The 20199-nt window shown below is 46.6% G+C and overlaps 1 protein-coding gene across 1 annotated transcript in view; it reads right to left on the reverse strand.

Moving 5' to 3' along the window:
- Window positions 1–1269: 1269 nt before the first annotated feature.
- Window positions 1270–20199, reverse strand: part of CORO1C (coronin 1C) — a 65059-nt gene continuing 46129 nt past the window's right edge. Inside the window, exons 4-11 of the mRNA XM_081835082.1 lie at window positions 11803–11932; window positions 10464–10645; window positions 9500–9619; window positions 7937–8041; window positions 6135–6280; window positions 5326–5383; window positions 4978–5223; window positions 1270–4403 (exon numbers count right to left, since the gene is read on the reverse strand). Of these exons, the coding sequence (XP_081691208.1) occupies window positions 4284–4403; window positions 4978–5223; window positions 5326–5383; window positions 6135–6280; window positions 7937–8041; window positions 9500–9619; window positions 10464–10645; window positions 11803–11932 (1107 nt within the window). The 3' untranslated portion in view covers window positions 1270–4283. The remainder of the gene's footprint in view (window positions 4404–4977; window positions 5224–5325; window positions 5384–6134; window positions 6281–7936; window positions 8042–9499; window positions 9620–10463; window positions 10646–11802; window positions 11933–20199) is intronic.

The raw sequence follows: 20199 nt of genomic DNA on the forward strand, positions 1-20199 counted from the left end.
ATTGGTAAACTCACCAGGCCTGATTGTTTAATAGACAAGGAGGAAGGCATTGTTCCCCAATAACAATGCATCATCCCCCTCCACCCTTGCATTTCCACAGCCACTGTTTTTCAGGGAGGCATCTTCTGTAGGACTTACAGGAATTTATTTCACAAGCTCCTTTGATGCCACTTCCTGTCTTATTTATGCAAATAGATGATGCGACAGATGTGGGGGGTGGGAGGGATCTCACTCCTGGGCCAGCCCCCATATCTCTTGCTCTCAGGGCCGTGCCACACTGGTGGCTCCTTCTGAAATGGTCAGCAGTTTGCCTGTTGAGAGAATGCGGCTTTTGTGTGTGATTCACAAGCTGCTGTGTGAAACTTTTTCTGCTGGAAGATAGAGATGAACGTTCTTTAAACAAATCAATAGCCAAATCATGCTGTGTTCTGCTCTGTAGTGCTTGTTTTCTAGAGAAGAGGCAACAGTTTTTTATGGGTTCGATGATGTTTGGCCCAGTTGAGACCCTAATTGCCGCACTTCTGTAATTCCAAGATTGATTGCCTGAGTTACGGACCTTGACAACCAGGGCTATGCCACCTGTGGCCTTCCAAATGCTCTCAGGCTCCCCACATGAGCCACAGGCAGAGATGGCGGGAGATGTGGCCTGTCCACACACCGCGGGTCTCAGGCTCCACAACCCAGTTCTAAACCAAGCACCACCTTTCCCAATGCCCAGTGACTGGTTCTGTGAATTTGGGACCAAATGCTGAGGGTTATGGAGCGCACACGACTGCAAACTGAAAGCAACCACCTCCCTTTACCTCTGGTAACTTCCAAGTACAAAATGTGGATTTTTTATTTCCAAGTTTCTACACCCCCACAGAAGCTCGGGACCGGAATGTGAAGGCCGCACACAGTACAATGGCTTTGTCCAATGGAAGAGGCAGCATGAGGGAGCTTGTCTTAGGCTAGACAAATTCATGGAGAATATCTAAGGCCTGGTAGAAAGATGGAACCTCCAGGTTCAGAGGAAGTCTATCCCTTCATGCTAGTTGCTGTGGGTTGTGAGTGAGAGAAGGCTGCACCCCTCATGTTCTGCTTGTGAGCTTCCTAGAGGCTTCTGGCGAACAGGATGGTGGATGTGGTCTGATCCAGTGGGGCTCTTCTGGTGTTCTGTGTTAGCCCTGCAGGAGCCATAATGTCTACTTCCAGCATGACATGTGGGGTGAAGCCCACGCTTGGGCTCTTTCGGAGGAAAATAAAAGACGACCACAGAACGCAACACGGTTTGGGTTTTTGTAATCAATGGTTTTTTTTTAATCTCTGAAATTGGAAGCAACTATTTGGACAGAACACTTTGGGCACTCTATAAGAGCACATCTCTTGAATACCTTTTGCTGGGTCTCATGGGGGGAATGTCACAGCTCGCAAGAAGCTGCAGGCACTGACTCCTTCTGAGCCTGGTTAGGCATCACCAGATCCTTTAAATAAAGACAAGCTACACATCCAAGGAGGCCCTTCTCACGCCCCTCCCTTCAGAAATAAAAGGAGAGAAAAGCACACCCAGGAAAGCCAGCGCTGCTGCGGGCAGAGGGAAGTGGGAAACTGGGAGGGGACGACACCTGGCGTTTGGAAAGAAAAAGCTCATCTCTCCTCCTCACCAATTTAAAAACAAAAAGGTCTCCAGGACATAAGACTGAAGCAACTTTTACAGACGGACAAGGTAATAACCCTTGGGCCGGGGAGCGAGTTCCCCTGTTCCTTCTGAAAATTCACACCTCCTCACCAGCCACCGAGCGCAAAACACCCCAAACATCCACTTACCTCAGAACTGCCTCAACTACAGACTCCCACCGACACAGTATTTGCCACAATTGCCCTGGTGCTTCTTTCACACACATCTGACCACCTGATCCTGTTCAACAACGCACATCCATCGCCCCAACAGCACATTTGCAGCAAGAGTTAACTCCGCTGTCCCCCGTGGCATAATTTCCCGCCCCAGGCATGAAATATCTTCCCCAGACCACAACATTCTTGTTCTGAGAGGTTTGAACATGCAATTGGGGGGGGGGTGTCCACCTTAAGACATTCTATCTTCAACTACTGACGGAAAAGACACATTTTGATCCCAGGTGAAGCTGTGCAGGACCGCCATGCCTAAAGGCAGTTTCTTTAGACCGGGTGGGTAGAGAGTGTGGTGTGTGTTTTAAATAAAGAAAAAGAAAAGTATGCAGTACTCAAAAGCTTTTAAAAGAAAGAGGCTTCCAAACAGATCCATTGGCCCACACCACTTTGCAAGATGCTGGGTTTTCCCAGGTGCCAGCTGATCTCAGCACACCTGCAAAACTCGGAAGCCATGGGGCGAGGGGACAGTGTGAATAATCCTGACTAGCCAAAGCAAATCCAGCACAGTCCCCTCTTGAAGTGATGCTTTAAAGTGCTGCAGCACAAAGCGTCAAGGTGACACAGCCATGGATGCAGACTGGCTCTGGGCGTGTTTGGCAGCAGCATCCAGCTTTGCCCCTAGTATGTGACCGTGCCTGTTTGGTATGAAAAAGCCCCACGTTCCCTGTGGGGTGGCAGGAGGAGAGAGAAGAAAGGGCAGAAGACCTCTTCCATCCAAGCCAGAAAGACCCACTTCGGATTCTCACAACCAAAAACAGCTGAGGAACTCATACAAAGAGAGACATGGCCTCTTCTGCTGTGGTTCATGCCCTTTGTGAGCAGCCTGAGGCCACCCTGGAGCAAGTAAGCCAGGGGCTATTTATGTGCCAATGCTAAGAAACGCCTTTGAGGGGTGGGGGAGAATCCTGCAGCTCTTGTTTACTAGCGATGGAACTTGGCTGCAGCTGATGTTGCAAGAGATTATGGCAGATTCTTAGGGGACGAATGTCTTGGAACTTGCTCACTGGAGCAGCTTGTGGGCTTCATCTTCACTAAAGGCAGGCTGGAGGTGGCAAGTGCAGCTTCCAACCTAACAGAGATCAATCAGGTGATCCAGTGAGCCAAAAGGATCCCTACCTAGGCTGGTTCCTCCAGTCCAATGCTCTTCCCAGGCATTGACTGAGCTGCTCAGACTGACTCCCCGTCTGCCTCCAAGGCACTGTGACAATCAAGGAGTGGTTGCCCTGCACCATAGAGATAAAGGGGGTGTCCTGGGACAATCAAATTTGGACTGAAAATCCTCAAGGGACAGGATAGATACTGTACTTAAAACACACACACACACACACACACACAAGTCATTTCAGAAGACCTTAGTGGCAAAACGAGGAAACCCTGGCAGGACCCAACTATGAAAGTTCTAGACACAGAGGATGGAAAGAAGAGCAGGGATAGTGAATATTCCCAGAGGGCAACTCAGCTGCTTGCACAACTTAATGGTTGGTTGTCTGTCATTCTTAAAACTTTATATATAGATGATAAATAGAACAAATATTGGAAGGGAAACATGGACCCAAAATTAGCAACCACCACGACATGCCAGGTTTTGACACTATTAAGATTAAACCAGAAGCACAATGTGAGTTTGAATAAGGGCAACACAGACTTCAATACTCAGCCCTGGAAAAAGCATTCAGTCCCTGTGATGGTATGGAGGGGAGGGGAGAAGAATGGATATCAGGGGTTTGGGATGCATTTGTAAGAGGTCAGAGAGCTGAAATTATTTTCAAGGTTGGATCTTTCAGACATGGCAGTGGACCCACCACTTCAACTGTTCAAAGATTAAAAGGCTTACACAGAATTCCTTTGTTCTCTGAATGGCACATATACACACAAAGCAATGTTCCTTTAGATTAAAAATGCAAAAATACTGCAAAATAATAAAAAGGGGGGAAATCATGACTTTAAAGTTTTTTTAAAAAAAGGAATTTCTAAAAGGATTTTTTTAAAAAAACGACGTAATTTTGGTCCTGAATCCTAGGAAGTCTGACAGATTGGCTCCTCACTGGAGAGGTGGAATGGTTGGCTTTCAGATCAATGAGAGGAAACAGGTCACAACAGCAGCAGTTTTGAAATGGCCACACAGTCACCAAGAACATCAGGAAATAAAAAAAAATATCACTAAAAAGGTTTGGCTTCAAATTGGCTTCAGCTGGCGCTTGTGAATTTGGGAGGAGAAAGTCTTGACTGGGAAGCGCCCAAGGTGGTCGTGCTGGGGCAGCTTTGGAAAATGAACGCCCCCCCAAATGGCAGTGACTCCCCCCAGCCCCCATCCTGCAGTCGGCTCACAGCTTGAGTTCTGCTTCCTTCCTTCCTTCCTTCCTTCCCTCCCCGGTCCCCCAGCTGCTGGGCTCTCAGACTGCAATCTTTGCCATCTGCTGTTCTAACTTGGAAATGCGCTCGTCTTGGTGGGTGATGGTGCCTTTTAGAGATTTGAGCTCTTTCAAAATTTCATCCAATTTGGCTTCATTTTGCTACAACAGTGAGAAAGAGAGACAGAAATGGAAAACAGTGAATGCTAGAATAATAATGGGAGGAAGAAATCGCACGTAGAAATAGAGTGGGACACTACCAACACATGCAATTTGCAAGAAGGCTGGATTGCAAGAACACTGATCTAACCCCACGAGAAGAAGCAGAGGTTTCAGCACAGAGCAAAGGAAGCTGCCATATTCCAGGCTGGACCATTACACTATCTAGCCTTAGACTGCCTGCTCTGACTGGCAGTGGCTGCCCAATGTCTCAGGCAGAGGTCTTTCCCATCCTCTGCCACTAACTGAACCTGGAATCTGGTCCGTGCCCAGAATGGGCTCTCTACTGAACGAGGGAAGGGGCAGGCAGCTGGGTTTTGCCCCAAAGGCCGCTTCTGCTTTTAAGTGCCCATCCTAATATAAGAAGCCTGCTTATGTAAACCTGCATTCCACAGGAAGGCCAAGCCAGCAGGGCATGCTGAGCGAGCCTGGAGAGGCAATAATCTAATGCAAGTGGGGAAATGAGTCTATTTCAGACTCCATACACTGAAAGCTAAGAAGTTATTTTTTTACTCACGGTGTTTGAGGTGTCCGCTGCTTTTTGGGGGGCACTGATGAGATCGCTTTTCTTATTCGCTGCCAGCTTGTTGTCTAGTATGTTCTTCTTGACCACCTTGAGATCCCTGTTTTTGCCAGGAATGTATCCATGCTTCAATGAGATAAGGATGGGGTCGGCATTCTTTCCATCAAACCACTCCTCAGCTTCCAGGGAAGCCTCTGGACCAGCCGTGTCAGGATAGAGATCATCCTGGAAAAGGTCAGACTGCAAAAGGGAGGTGGGGGAAGATACAACGGCCACATCGGTAACTGTGCTGTGAAAAGTCCTACAAGACGCTCACATATCTGAAACAACGCAAACACTCACCTTCCGAGGGACAGTCATGATAATGGGCTCGCACTTTCGCTCATGCAGTTTGAAGAACCTTTGAAAGAAAAGAAGCACACGTAGAGGTAGAGGTAAAGGTAAAGGACCCCTGCACAGTTAAGTCCAGTCAAAGGTGATTATGGGGTTGCGGCGCTCATCTCGCTTTGAGTCTGGCCCATCTAAGGTCAATATCCTGTCTGACCAACCAGACAGCCACAAGCACTCTTCCCTTTAGCCTTCAGAGGCACACTGCCTCCAACGCTGGAGGGAATATATAGCCAGTGTGACTGGAGGCCACTGATTCCTTGTCCTTTTTAAAAGTCAACTCAACTCAAAGCTAAGGCAAGGCCCAATTTTCTTCTTCTCTAGGCCTCAAAAGGACCTCAAAAGAGCAGCTGAAACCAAAAGGACTTTCCATTGTTAAGAAAATCCTGAGGCTGGGTAGATTTTTCTTCCCAAATATGGAAGCCACAACATGCATTTCAGGAAAGTATTTTGCTGCTGACCGATGAGATCCTAGAAGTGTCAGTATTTGGGGCTATGACAAGGGGAATGCCACCTGGCTTGCTTTATTTGTCAATTTCTTCTTTTAAACAGATTATTCTTCTGATGTAGACAAATTACCCTGACATCCAGCATGCCTTGAGACATCACTTCCTTTACAAAATCTTCCATCCCTACATCATTTGAAACAGTTCAGATTGTATAGCGCCAAATGGTGGGCATGTGACCCAGAATGTTAGGGTGCCAAGCCAGAGATCCCAGGGCTGCAGTCGGGGTCGCTGGCACTCCTCCCGGCCTCTCGTTACCTTGCTATCTCGCACTTGTTCACATCCAAGCCCCTCTTCGGCATGAAGCCCATCCCTCTTTGTGGCTCTTTGCTGCTGAAGGTGTTGAGGTAGTGCACATAGGGCGACTCATCTGTGATCTCAAAGTAGCGAATGCTGCTGTCACCCTGGAAGAAATTGGGGAGGGCAAGCAAGTGACTACGGGCCCGGAATCCTGCTCGCGGGGGTGAGGAGGTGTGTGCTCCCAGACCATCCCTTGTACAACACGCCCACCCTTCAGGCACCTGGTGTCTCTGGCACATTCATGAAGCCTCCAGTGTGAATTATGTCTACGGACACGTGAAGCAGCCTGCAGGAGCAAGGCACAGGCCTGCGCATCCACCCTGCCGCTGCCCACAGTGGTAGCCAGGAGCCTACAAGCAATGAGCCTTTCCTCACCGCGGCCCCCTCCCCACCAACGGGGATACAAAGTGGCACAATGCCTTTGAACAAAGCGTTAGCGTGGCTTGACTGTATCTAAAAATTCCATAATTTAGTTGGGTGTTTTGCAAAGCAGGTCTTTCTTCTGCCTCTCCCAAACCTGCTAACTAGAGGGCTGGCATTAGGAAAGGAGGAGAAAAGCTTCACTCTCCCCCTGCAGCCACAGTCCTTGGGCTCCTTCATACAGCCCCAAAGCCGTTTTTAAACAAGAGGGCAGGTAGTGTTTTTTTCCTACTGCATGTTCAAGATTTCATAAAGCCTCACATATAAGGCTGCAGAATCAAGAATCACGCCCCCCCTCCCCACAATGGACGACAGCACATTGTTCAGTTAATTCTGCCTGACAAAATTCTCAACTTATCAGTCTAACAGGTGTCTGTTTAGGACAGCTCAAACCTGCAGCCTGGGCAGACTGTTCTGATTAGCCTTTCAGGACCCCACCAAAATAACATGGGATGCAATGCAGCACCAGTCTCGCCTCACCCCCCAAAATCCAAGGCGAGAAAAAGAATGAGTCTCAAACCACATGTGAAACTTAACAGTGACCCTGTGGTTTTGTAAAATGCCTAAGCCATAGATTGAGAGGGGGCCACGAAACCATTGCGAACCCCTGGGTGGTGCACACCATATCTTGAGGGCAGCCTAAATTCCATAATATCAGCAGCTAAAAACATTGGGCTGGGGAAGCCACCACTGACACGTGAGGAGTGACCAGAGATGGGGCACCATCAAAGAGGTCTAATATTTGGAATTTATTCCACAGAGAGGAGTCGTCTTCCCAGGGTCAAGAAGACCTCTTCTTGCTCGGGCTATTTAGATGCTCTGATTTATCTTAGCAGTATGGGAATGGAGTGGTTTCAATGTTTCATGTTATGTTTTGCCGTTTTAAATGTGATCGTTACTGTTTTCTGTTGCTTAATTGTTAAGTCACTCTGGGATTTATATTTATAAATATTTGTAAATATAAGGTATAAATATTTGTAAATAACTAAACAAATCTGTACAGTATCTAAATTCCTATGACAGACTAGTGGTCCTGAGGGACTTGCAAACAAATGATTTGAAAACTGTTAAGAAGAAGTGGAGTTGGTTTGTTCTCTCCTTTGGTATACATCACGTGTCGCTTATGATGTGAAGTTCTGCATTCTCTTTATACACATACACACATGAATCCACACACTCTAGAGCGGGGGGGCGGGGGGGGGAGCAAGAATAAATAATTCCCCCAAGAACAAGGAGATGGAATAGCAGCCAGGACAACCTTTGCAGGCAGCACTGAAATGCCACAAAGAGGCTGCTTTTCTCAGACAACCGTTCTCTTCAGCACAGCAGCCATGACCTACCTTTCCACATAAGTAAATGATGTTGGTGTCTGGGTCATAGAAGGGTAGCAACACGCCATTGCTGGTGTCCATTTCATGGAGGGCAATGGGCTCTTCCATGCTTTTCTGCAGAGAGAAGAACAGCACCTTACATTTGGAAGACATGGACTCTGGTGACCCTGCCAGTCAGTATGACATTGATGCTGCTGGCTGCCCAGAGAGCAAACACCAAAATAAAATTTAATGCACAATATCTGAGAACTACAATTTGCTGCAGTTGTCACACTTTTTGCATGTGACAGATCTCATCTTCCAGAGCATTTTGGTGTTTGATATAGTTTGTTGCAATGAGTTTCAGATTAAGCCATATACTAATAATAATAATACAATAATAGTAGTAGTAATTTATTATTTATACCCCACCCATCTGGCTGAGTTTCCCCAGCCACTCTCGGTGGTTCCCAATCGCAATACAGCATTAAATATTAAAAACTTCCCTAAACAGAGCTCCCTTCAGATGTCTTTTAAAAATAAGATAGCTGCTTATTTCCTTGACATCTGGTGGGAGGGCGTTCCACAGGGCGGGCGCCACCACCGAGAAGGCCCTCTGTCTGGTTCCCTGTAACCTCACTTCTTGCAGTAAGGGAACCATCAGAAGGCCCTCGGAGCTGGACCTCAGTGTCCAGGCAGAACGATGGGGGTGGAGACGCTCCTTCAGGTATACTGGGCCGAGACTGTTTAGGGCTTTAAAGGTCAACACCAACACTTTGAATTGTGCTTGGAAACGTACTGGGAGCCAATGCAGATCTCTCAGGGCTGGTGTTATGTGGTCCCAGTGGCCACTCCCAGTCACCAGTCTAGCTGCCACATTCTGGATTAATTGCACTTTCCGAGCCACCTTCAAAGGTAGCCCCACGTAGAGCGCATTGCAGTAGTCCAAGCGGGAGATAACTAGAGCATGCACCACTCTGGTGAGACAGTCCGCGGGCAGGGAGGATCCCAGCCTGCGTACCAGGTGGAGCTGGTAGACAGCCGCCCTGACCAAATTATCTAAAAAGACCCTATCACCTGCCTCTGTCCTGAGGGCCTGGGCTGTAAAAGGCAGTTGCAGAATTAAATAAAGGTAAGTAAATTAACCCTTTAGGTCCCTTCCAACTCTACAATGCTAGGATTCTAACTTAAAAGTTTGCTTCCTAAGGGAACATCTGAAGCATCAAGCCAGAGTTGCAGAGTGAACACGTTTGTTGGCAGGATGGGCTGCAGGGGTCAGCAGCCTTTTTTCAACCGTGGGCCGGTCCACCGTCCTTCAGACCTTGTGGGGGGCCGGACTATATTTTGGGAGAAAAAATGAACAAATTCCTATGCCCCACAAATAACCCAGAGATGCATTTTAAATAAAAGCACACATTCTACTCATGTAAAAACACGCTGATTCCCGGACCGTCCGCAGGCCGGATTGAGAAGGCGATTGGGCCGCATCCAGCGCACGGTCCTTAGGTTGCCTACCCCTGGAATAGGGTGTTGCTGTTGTTGTTGTTGTTTGCTGAGCTCTATGGCAATGTTTGATGGCAGCTAAGCACTTACAGGGTTCCAGAGTGCAAGCTGCCTTTCACTCATCCGGCTGAAGCCCGTGGTGAAGACGTTCCCATCCGAGAGGAAGATGGCTCTCATGGGTCGGGCTCCCTCATGAGCCTTCTCTTTCTCCTGGTTTGGGGGAGGAGAAGCAAGAGAGGAAAGAGAGGGAAATGGTAGCAACAGTCACTGATATTATCTCCTAACGTCCCCAATGAGACTTGCAAAGCAAACTGTGAGGGCATCTGTAACCAAAAAAAAAGATGAATGTACTTACAAATGGAAGGATTCACCCTCCACTCATGATGTCTAGCCTTCAACCCCCAATCTGCATGAGCAGACAAAGCACGAATGCATAAGCATTATGTACACAACAGAACATAAAACCCAATCCCCAAATGCTGATGAAGCCACAAGTGGCACAACGGTGCCTTGAGTGTCGGGAAGAAAAGGGCCTAAGTATAGAAATATGAATAGCTTCCCGGTGCACAATGAACTTGGCTTTAAGTGAGGGAAGGCGCCGGGGGCATGGGGGAAGATAGCACAGCTTCCTTGACAAACCACCACCTGCCAAATATTATATTATTATTATAAATATTATTTATTTATTTATTTATTTATTTATTTATTTATTTATTTATTAATTATTATTTCCCCAGCCACTCTGGGCGGCTCCCAACAGAGTATTTAAAAAGCGATAAAATATCAAGCATTAAAAACTTCCCTAAACAGGGCTGCCTTCAGGTGTCTTCTAAAAGTCAGACAATAGTTTATTTTCTTGACATCTGCTGGGAGGGTGTTCCACAGGGCGGGTGCCACCACAAAGAAGGCCCTCTGCCTGGTTCCCTGTAACCTCACTTCTTGCAGGGATGGAACCGCCAGAAGGCCCTTGGAACTGGACCTCTGTGTCCAGGCTGGACAATGGGGGTGGAGACACTCCTTCAGGTATACTGGGCTACATACAGCACATACTTACTGCAACAATTTCTTGTTTCCTGGGGTCAATCACTCGGATCTTCTTGTCCTTGGATGCTGTGCAGATGAGGCTCCCATTCCAATTCCAGCTCACGTTGTAAATCATGTCTTGATGCATGTCGTCCAGATTTATGAGGGGCTCACCTGTCCCCACGTTCCAGATGATGATAACATTATCACAGCCTGAAAGAAGGCAATTAAGAAATAAAAGCCCGTTACCTGTGCGTGTTTTAAGGGTTACCTGTTAATATTTTCCGCTTCCCTGAGGTATGAAAATCCTTACAGCCAGCACTCTCTAAAAGGAGCCTCAAGGTCGCTCCAGCTTTGCCACCCAGGAAAAAAAAGGAAGGAGAACACGATGGAGCTTTCTACCCCAAGAAGGTCCTCTGACCCCTCTCTGCTCAAGCACCAGAGAAAAACTGATATTATTCTGCTTTTAATATTTCAGCTGTGCTGTATTTCTTTGTGACAATTTCACTGCTTTTTTATTTCACCTCTTGGGTTTTAGTTGCCTTGTGCGGTCGCATTTGTGGGCAGAGATACATTTTAATTCAAACAAGAAAGTCAGTAGTTTAAGCCTCTATTTAACACACAGACAGGAAACCTTAACTTTGCCAACATAAGAGAATGCAGGCTTTCAAGACTCAAAGAATTCTTCATCAAGCAAACCAATTACTAGCTTGCAAAGGGCCAAGTCAACCTAGTTCAATAAAGAACATCATTAAAACAACACTATCAGCACTTAGGATATGGAGAACCATTTCCCAATAAATTAGCACATTAATGGGTTTTCTATCCTTCCCCCCCCCAATATCACTGACCCTGCACCTTGAGTTCAGTGATGCATCTAAAAATAACACCCCAAACTCCATATCTGAAAGTCAAGGTTTGGCACAGAATTGGGGGGAAAGCACTGTGCCTTTTCATAGGTGCTAGTTTAGAGTCAAAAGAAAAGGGGAGGGGGGAAACAGGAATACGGTACTTACTCCAAAAGTATAAGCAGCTTTAAGAAAACTTAATGCAGATTAGAAATTTACTAGGAAATAGAGGAGAGTGAGCAAACCACCTGGTGAAGAGCAAGAAAACTAGAAAGGTAATGTAGGTTTTCAAAAGAAGTGGCTGTGACACATGACACAGGGGGAAAAGGAAGGCCAAACCCTCCAGGAAGCGGATCTTGCCCAACTGGTCATGTGAGCAGAGTATGGCCTTGCCTCCTTTCTTAACCACAGGAACACTTCCATTCGTGGCTTTGGGAGAGGTTTTTCTGGCTCTGCAAGAGCTAAAGGCCAGGCAGCTGGGAGAAGCCAATTCCTTTTGTTCCTGAGGGATCCAGAGCCTACCTGCACTTAGCAGCACATTGTGCGCAGTGGGGTGCCAGGCCACAATGCCCACCCTTTTGGAATGGCCTTCCAGGATGACCACAGGCTCTGTCAGGGGCAGCGTAAGCCCATTCTCTGGGATCTGCCAGACCTGCAAAAATGAAAAAAGAAGAAGGGTGGGGTGGGAGGAACCGTGGTTACTGGGATATTGTCACTTTCCAAAAAGTGGACAAAACCATAGATAGCTGGAGATTTGCCAAGCTGGCATTCAGATGAAGTGCCAGCTCCACTTCAGAAGCCATGATGGCTCTGCTGGCTGCTTGACTAGCCAGAGGCCGCCCAGCTGGCAAGCAAACAGCTCAGGTTTCATTCTGTAGTTTGAGTCATTCTTCCAGAGATGTGTTCCCTGCAAATCACCTGAAGGGCATGGCAAAAAGTCAGCTAACTTCTTCAAAAGGGAGCCATTCTGACTGAACCATTTGCCAAGGTGCAACCGGGGTAGGTATCTAATTTTACACACAGATGACCAAGAAACATTATCCTGTAATGTACATGATTAGAGCTGGGTGATTTCTTGTCCACCCTCAACCTACACAGGGCCTACACAATATCTGTGACCCACCAAACTGACTCTCCCATGCACTGAACACTCTGCTTTACCACCTGCCCCGTCTACACTCACAGTGAGGATGCATTAATCTTACTTAGGGGCTTCTGAAAGTGTGTAGGACGATCCCATGCTGAGCAACCACATTACTGTATAAGCCGCACTTTCCCCCCAAATTTGAACCGTGAAAAGTTAAAGTGCAGCTTGTATTTGCAACCTTATGCCGCCAGCAAAGTGGTGTTGCTCCCCCCCCCCCCCGCCCCCAGGAAGCAGCCCGGGAGTGCAGGGAAATGGCACACTGTCCACCTGCCACTCCCAAGCCTCCCCCAAGCCGCCAGAAAGAAGGGGGAAGGCCACTGGCAAAGCAGTGCTGCCCCCCCCCCAAAGGAAGCAGCCTGGATATTGTCTTTTTTTCTTTTCCCTCCTTCAATTTTAAAGGTGCAGCTGATTTGTGAGTGCGTCTTATATTCGGGCCAATATGGTAAATGCTTTTCTTTCTTAGCCTAAGAGAGCACAAAAGGCAAAGGGGAGTACTTAATTTTTATGTCCAAACTCAATTTCTTATTTGTTTTATTATCACAAATGGCATTCAGTGCTCCAGGAGGCATCAGCAACCAAGGGAGGGTGGCATGTTCTCAAGAAGGTCTAAAGAGAGCCCCAACCCTCCCTGCATCTGCCAAATATATTATATTATTATTATTATTATTATTATTATTATTATTATTATTATTACTACATCACCATCCCAAAGATCACAGGGTGATTCACGATGTCAGCATACAAAACGAGAACACAAAATATGTAATAAAACAAAAACAAAAGCAAACCAATTACCCCACCCCTTTAAAGGCCATAGAATGTTTAATTTGCCAAAGGTCTGGTTAGAGAGAAACATTTTGCCTGGTGCCTAAAGATGCTTGCATGTATTCCTACAGGCCAGAAGGACAAAGTCTGAACCAACAGCCACCAGCACACCCACCCACAGCAGCCTTTGAACCCCAGGATCCTCTTTACAGGGCTTTCAGGGACGGCAAGGCTAATAAGGAAGTGTCCCCTGGGCATCTTCTGCATGAGTCACCACTGGCCAATCATGGTTTCTGAACCAGAGCTGACCTACATACAAAAGTGGGGAGAACTGCTGAGGAAGCAGAATTAACCACCAGCAGATGGCAGCAAAGTAACAACCTGCTCTATGGTCTCTTACTGCCTGCTTCTGATGAGAATACAGTGGTACCTCAGGTTACATACGCTTCAGGTTACAGACTCCGCTAACCCAGAAATAGTGCTTCAGGTTAAGAACTTTGCTTCAGGTTAAGAACAGAAATCGTGCTCCGGCGGCGTGGCAGCAGCGGGAGGCCCTGTTAGCTAAAGTAATGCTTCAGGTTAAGAACAGTTTCAGGTTAAGAACGGACCTCCAGAACGAATTAAGTACTTAACCCGAGGTACCACTGTATATTATTACAGGCTCCAGCAGAATTCACATCCAAGACTCTAAAGCAAGCAAAGCCAAGTGGCTATTACCCTCCCAAGGTCAGAAGAGGCAACACTCACATCAGAGTTTCTCATGATGGCCCACTGAAAAGTTTGAGCCAACATTCAAAGCAAAGCAGGTGATTCAAAAAGAACCCCAAACCGTTCCAATTTAATGGGTGGAATTTGCCTAGTCAAAACAGCAAAGCAATAGTCTGATCATGAAGCTTAGGGAACTGGAAAAAGCCACAGACAGCTAAAACAGATGATAGTTCTTGAAAATTTGAAATGGGTTTAAAACTCTGCAACACTAAGAACCAGATTAAGGAAAAAAACTATTCGTACTCTCAGTTTCTTGCAGTAAGCCAGCTGTGTTTTGGTGTGTCCAAATCAGTTTCCTGAATTTATTGGGGCTTTTTCTGAAAAGCATAAGAGAGCTGAGATTTAGAGAAGTGCAGAAATGTCACTGTTCACGTGGGGAGAACAACACAGAGAGTATTCCACAGATAGGGAGGCACTGCAGAGAAAGGCCCGTTCTTGTGTTGCCACCCTCCGGACCTCTTGAGGAGGAGGCACATGAAGAAGGGCCTCAGAAGATATCTCAGGGTTCGGGTAGGTTCATATGGAAGCAGGCAGTCCTGGAAGTATTGTGGTCCTGAGCCGTTTAAGGCTTTATAGGTCAAAACCAGCACTTTGAATTGGCCCAGAAACTAATTGGTAGCCAGTGCAGTTGGACCAGGATCGGTGTAAGATGCTCAAACCGTCTTCCTCTGGTGAGCAACCTGGCCGCAGAATTCTGCACTAACTCAAGTTTCCGAACTGTCTTCAGAGGCAGCCCTACTTATAACACATTTCAGTAATCTAACCTTGAGGTTACCAGAACATAGACAACAGTAGTTAGGCTGTCCCTGTCCAGATAGGGGCGTAGCTGGGCCACCAGCCGAAGCTGATGGAAGGCACTCCGGGCCACTGAGGCCACCTGAGCCTCGAGGATCCAGGAGGACCCCCAAGCTACGAACCTGCTCCTTCAGAGTAAGTGTAACCCCATCAAGAGCAAGTGATCTCCCACCCATCTGGTCTAGGGAATCCCCCACTAACGGGGCCTCTGTCTTATCTGGATTGAGCTTCCCTTTGTTGGCTCTCATCCAGTCCATGACCGAGGCAAGACACTGGTCCAGCACTTCCACTGCAGATGTAAAGGAGAAACAGAGCTGAGTGTCATCAGCATACTGCTGACAATGTACTCCAAACCTCCGGATAACCCCACCCAGCGATTTCATGTAGAAGTTAAACAACATGGGGGATAGGATTGAGCCCTGCGGAACCCTAAATTGAAGGTTCCACGGGGCTGAAAAGCACTCCCCAAGTCACACCCTCCGGGAACGACCATCCAAGTAGGACTGAAACAAGTCACAGTGAGCTACCATTGGTCCTATCACTTCCTTTGGGCCAGCCTGTAAAAGGCCCTGTACAACCCAGAAAAGCTCTGCTGGACAACATAATGAGGATGCCATGAAGGGAGCAAAGTATGCCTTCTTTGCTGCCTTCACTGCCACTAGGCAGGCTCAATAATGAGCCCTTACCAGTGTTTGAATCACAGAATCATAGAATCATAGAATCATAGAATTGGAAGAGACCCCAAGGGCCATTGAGTCCAACCCCCTGCCAAGCAGGAAACACCATCAGAGCACTCCTGACATATGGTTGTCAAGCCTCTGCTTAAAGACCTCCAAAGAAGGAGACTCCACCACACTCCTTGGCAGCAAATTCCACTGTCGAACAGCTCTTACTGTCAGGAAGTTCTTCCTAATGTTTAGGTGGAATCTTTTTTCTTCTGGTTTGGAACCATTGCTCCGTGTCCGCTTCTCTGGAGCAGCAGAAAACAACCTTTCTCCCTCCTCTATGTGACATCCTTTTATATATTTGAACATGGCTATCATATCACCCCTTAACCTCCTCTTCTCCAGGCTAAACATGCCCAGCTCCCTTAGCCGTTCTTCATAAGGCATCGTTTCCAGGCCTTTGACCATTTTGGTTGCCCTCCTCTGGACACGTTCCAGTTTGTCAGTGTCCTTCTTGAACTGTGGTGCCCAGAACTGGACACAGTACTCCAGGTGAGGTCTGACCAGAGCAGAATACAGTGGCACTATTACTTCCCTTGATCTAGATGCTATTATACTCCTATTGATGCAGCCCAGAATTGCATTGGCTTTTTTAGCTGCCGCGTCACACTGTTGGCTCATGTCAAGTTTGTGGTCAACCAAGACTCCTAGATCCTTTTCACATGTACTGCTCTCAAGCCAGGTGTCACCCATCTTGTATTTGTGCCTCTCATTTTTTTTGCCCAAGTGCAATACTTTACATTTCTCCCTATTAAAATTCATCTTGTTTGTTTTGGCCCAGTTCTCTAATCTGTCAAGGTCATTTTGAAGTGTGATCCTGTCCTCTGGGGTGTTAGCCACCCCTCCCAGTTTGGTGTCATCTGCAAATTTGATCAGGATGCCCTTGAGTCCATCATCCAAGTCGTTGATAAAGATGTTGAATAAGACCGGGCCCAAGACAGAACCCTGTGGCACCCCACTAGTCACTCTTCTCCAGGATGAAGAGGAACCATTGATGAGCACCCTTTGGGTTTGGTCAGTCAGCCAGTTACAAATCCACTGAGTGGTAGCATAGTCAAGACCGCATTTTACCAGCTTCTTTACAAGAATATCATGGGGCACCTTGTCAAATGCCTTGCTGAAATCAAGGTAGGCTACATCCACTGCGTTCCCTTCATCTACCAGGCTTGTAATTCTGTCAAAAAACGAGATCAGGTTAGTCTGACATGACTTATTTTTCAGAAATCCATGCTGACTATTGGTGATCACAGCATTCCTTTCTAGGTGCTCACAGACTGTTTGCTTAATGATCTGCTCCAGAATCTTCCCTGGTATTGATGTCAGACTGACTGGGCGGTAATTATTTGGGTCCTCTCTTTTCCCCTTTTTGAAATTAGGACAACATTTGCCCTCCTCCAGTCTGCCGGGACTTCGCCTGTTCTCCAGGAATTCTCAAAGATGACTGCCAGTGGTTCTGAGATCACATCTGCCAGTTCTTTTAATACTCTTGGATGCAGCTCATCTGGCCCTGGAGACTTGAATACATCTAAACTAGCCAAGTATTCTTGTACTATCTCCTTAGTTATTCTGGGCTGTGTTTCCTCTGCTGAATCATTTGCTCCAAATTCTTCAGGTCGGGCATTGTTTTCTTTATCGGAGAAGACTGAGGCAAAGAAGGCATTGAGGAGTTCAGCCCTTTCTGTGTCCCCTGTTTGCATTACACCATCTTCTCCTCTGAGTGACCCCACTGTTTCTTTGTTCTTCCTTTTGCTACAAACATACCCATAAAAGCCTTTTTTGTTGCTTTTAACCTCTCTAGCAAGCCTGAGTTCATTCTGTGCTTTAGCTTTTCTGACTTTGTGTCTACACGTGCTGGCTATTTGTTTGAATTCCTCTTTGGTGGTTTCCCCCCTTTTCCATTTTTTGTACACCTCCTTTTTTAATCTTAACTCAGTTAAAAGTTCTTTAGATAGCCACCCTGGCTTCTTTAGGCACCTTCCATGTTTCCGTCTCATTGGTATTGCCTGAAGTTGTGCTTTTACTATCTCCCTCTTAACAAACTCCCAGCCATCATGAACTCCCTTTCCTTTTAATATTACTGTCCATGGGATCTCACCCAGCACTTCCCCAAGTTTTATAAAGTCGGCTTTCTTAAAGTCAAGAAATTGAGTCCTAGTATGCTTGGCTGCTCCTTTCCGCTGTATAGTAAACTTCAGAAGAGCATGATCACTCGCGCCTAATGATCCTTCCACTTCTACCCCACTAACCAGGTCATCAACATTGGTTAGGACCAGATCTAAAATGGCTGTTCCTCTTGTTGCTTCTCCCACTTTCTGGACAATGAAGTTGTCTGCAAGGCCAGTGAGGAATCTGTTTGACCTTATGCTCTTGGCTGAGTTTGACATCCAGCAAATATCCGGGTAATTGAAGTCCCCCATTACTACTATCTCCCTTCCTTTTGCATGCTTGGCCATCTGTTCCAGGAAGGCATCATCTATGTCCTCCGTTTGGCTTGGGGATCTATAGTAAACTCCCACAATGAGGTCCCTGTTATTCTTCTCTCCCTTAATTTTGACCCAAATGCTCTCACTTTGGCTTTGAGGTTCTAAATCTTGGATCTCTTCACAGGTATACACATCCCTGACATATAACGCCACTCCTCCTCCTTTCTTGTCTGGTCTGTTTCTCTGAAATAGATTGTAACCCTCCATTATTACATTCCAGTCATGGGACTTATCCCACCAGGTTTCAGTGATGCCTATTATGTCATATTTAGTTTGCTGTACCAAGAGCTCAAGCTCATCTTGTTTATTTCCCATGCTTTGCGCATTAGTGTACAGACATTGAAGTCCATTAATCATTCCCCCGTGTCTCTTATTTAAGGATTTTTTCCTCCCACCACTAGGTCTGCATGCTGTTTGCTCCATTTGGTCTATGACATTTGGATGATCATCTTCATCAATTGATAGACTCCTACCTTCAGGAGCACTGTCTTCCTCCCCCACATTAGTCAGTTTAAAGCCCTCCTGATGAGGTTTCTGAGATTTTTGGCAAAAACATTCCTCCCAACCGTTGTGAGGTGCAGCCCATCTCTTGCCAGAAGTCCATCTTCAAGAAACTGCAGTCCGTGATCTAAGAATCCAAACCGTTCCTGTTTACACCATTTGCGAAGCCAGCTGTTCACTTCCACTATTTTTCTCTCTCTCCCTGGGCCACGTCGTTCAACTGGGAGGACAGATGAGATGACAATTTGTGCATTTAATTGCTTCAATTTCCTGCCCAGAGCCTCATAGTCTCTTTTGATCTTCTGGAGGCTATTGCTTGCAGTGTCATTGGTTCCCACATGAACCAAGAGTTTGGTTGCATTCATTTGGATCTTTCCTCCACTTGCCTTGATGATATCAAGGCAGCCATATGGCCTGCAACATAAGGAGAGACGCCAACCCTTTAACATGATCGGAGCTGTTTAACTGGATTGAAGTGTGAGAGATTACACTACTGGAAAATTTCCACAGGTAATTGGGGAAGCAGGAGGACTAACAGACAGATCAGATAACAGCACAGCAGCAGAAGCCAAGACAGGCCTGAGTCAGGTCTATGAGACATGGCAGAAAGACAAACAGGTCCAAATCCTTTTCTGCAGGAGTGCTCAAAGTCTGGTCTGGGGTATATGTGGTGTACACAGGCCACAGCCTCTCTTTCTTTGCTTGCCAGGGTTGGCCTACAGACCTATCAGTTGCAGCTCTCTTGAAATGCTGCGCTCTGGTAAATTCACAACCAGTCGGGCACTGCTGACTGCAGAGAGACTACACTCAGGAGGCCAAACATTACATAATGGGAAATGCCCAAGCAACTACCAGTTTTGCTCCAGGTGCACAAATTGAGAACCTAATACATGTGCCAACTTGAATGCTTACAAGAAAAGACATACTTGACCAGGAAGACCCAAACACACATGTGGTCAGCTAAGCCCTCAATGTCATGCAAAATAAGGTAACTAAAGCAATACCAAGATTGGGTCAAACATACCTAGTTTTACACTGGCCCCATTTTTCCATAATTCATAAACATTCTGACCACAAAAGCATTCCTAGATTTGGCTGACACTAGAAGTCTAGGTGCCAAGAATTTACATGATGTCAGATGCATTCATTCCAACAAGTGACACCTCTGACAACCATTTTCGTTGACAGCTGCCCTCAAAAAACAGCAGAGCTTCACGGGATTCCTTCAGACAATCGGTTTCTGGAATATTCATCCCAATTTGCTTGCAGAAAGTCTATGCAGAGGTTATTGAGCAAGTTGTTATGATCTGTCTATAGGGAGGTTGGGTAGTCTTCAGTGATGTCTCTAATTGCTAAGTTGTTGGTTATCTATAGAAGAATAAAATACTACTGTTCAGCTACAAGAGGCCTCAAGGCAGTGTGAACATTTATTACCGTATTTTTCGCTCTATAAGACGCACCAGACCACAAGACGCACCTAGTTTTTGGAGGAGGAAAACAAACAAAAAGAAAAATATTCTGACTCTCAGAAGCCAGAACGGCAAGAGGGATCGCTGAGCAGTGAAAGCAGCAATCCCTCTTGCTGTTCTGGCTTCTGGGGTAGCTGCACAGCCTGCATTCGCTCCATAAGACGCGCACACATTTCCCCTTACTTTTTAGGAGGGAAAAAGTGAGTCTTATAGAGCAAAAAATACGGTAATTACAAAGAGCGCTCACTAATGGTTCCTCATCACCC

This window comes from Podarcis erhardii, assembly GCF_964252035.2.
Source record: "Podarcis erhardii genome assembly, chromosome: 13".
NCBI lineage: Eukaryota > Metazoa > Chordata > Lepidosauria > Squamata > Lacertidae > Podarcis > Podarcis erhardii.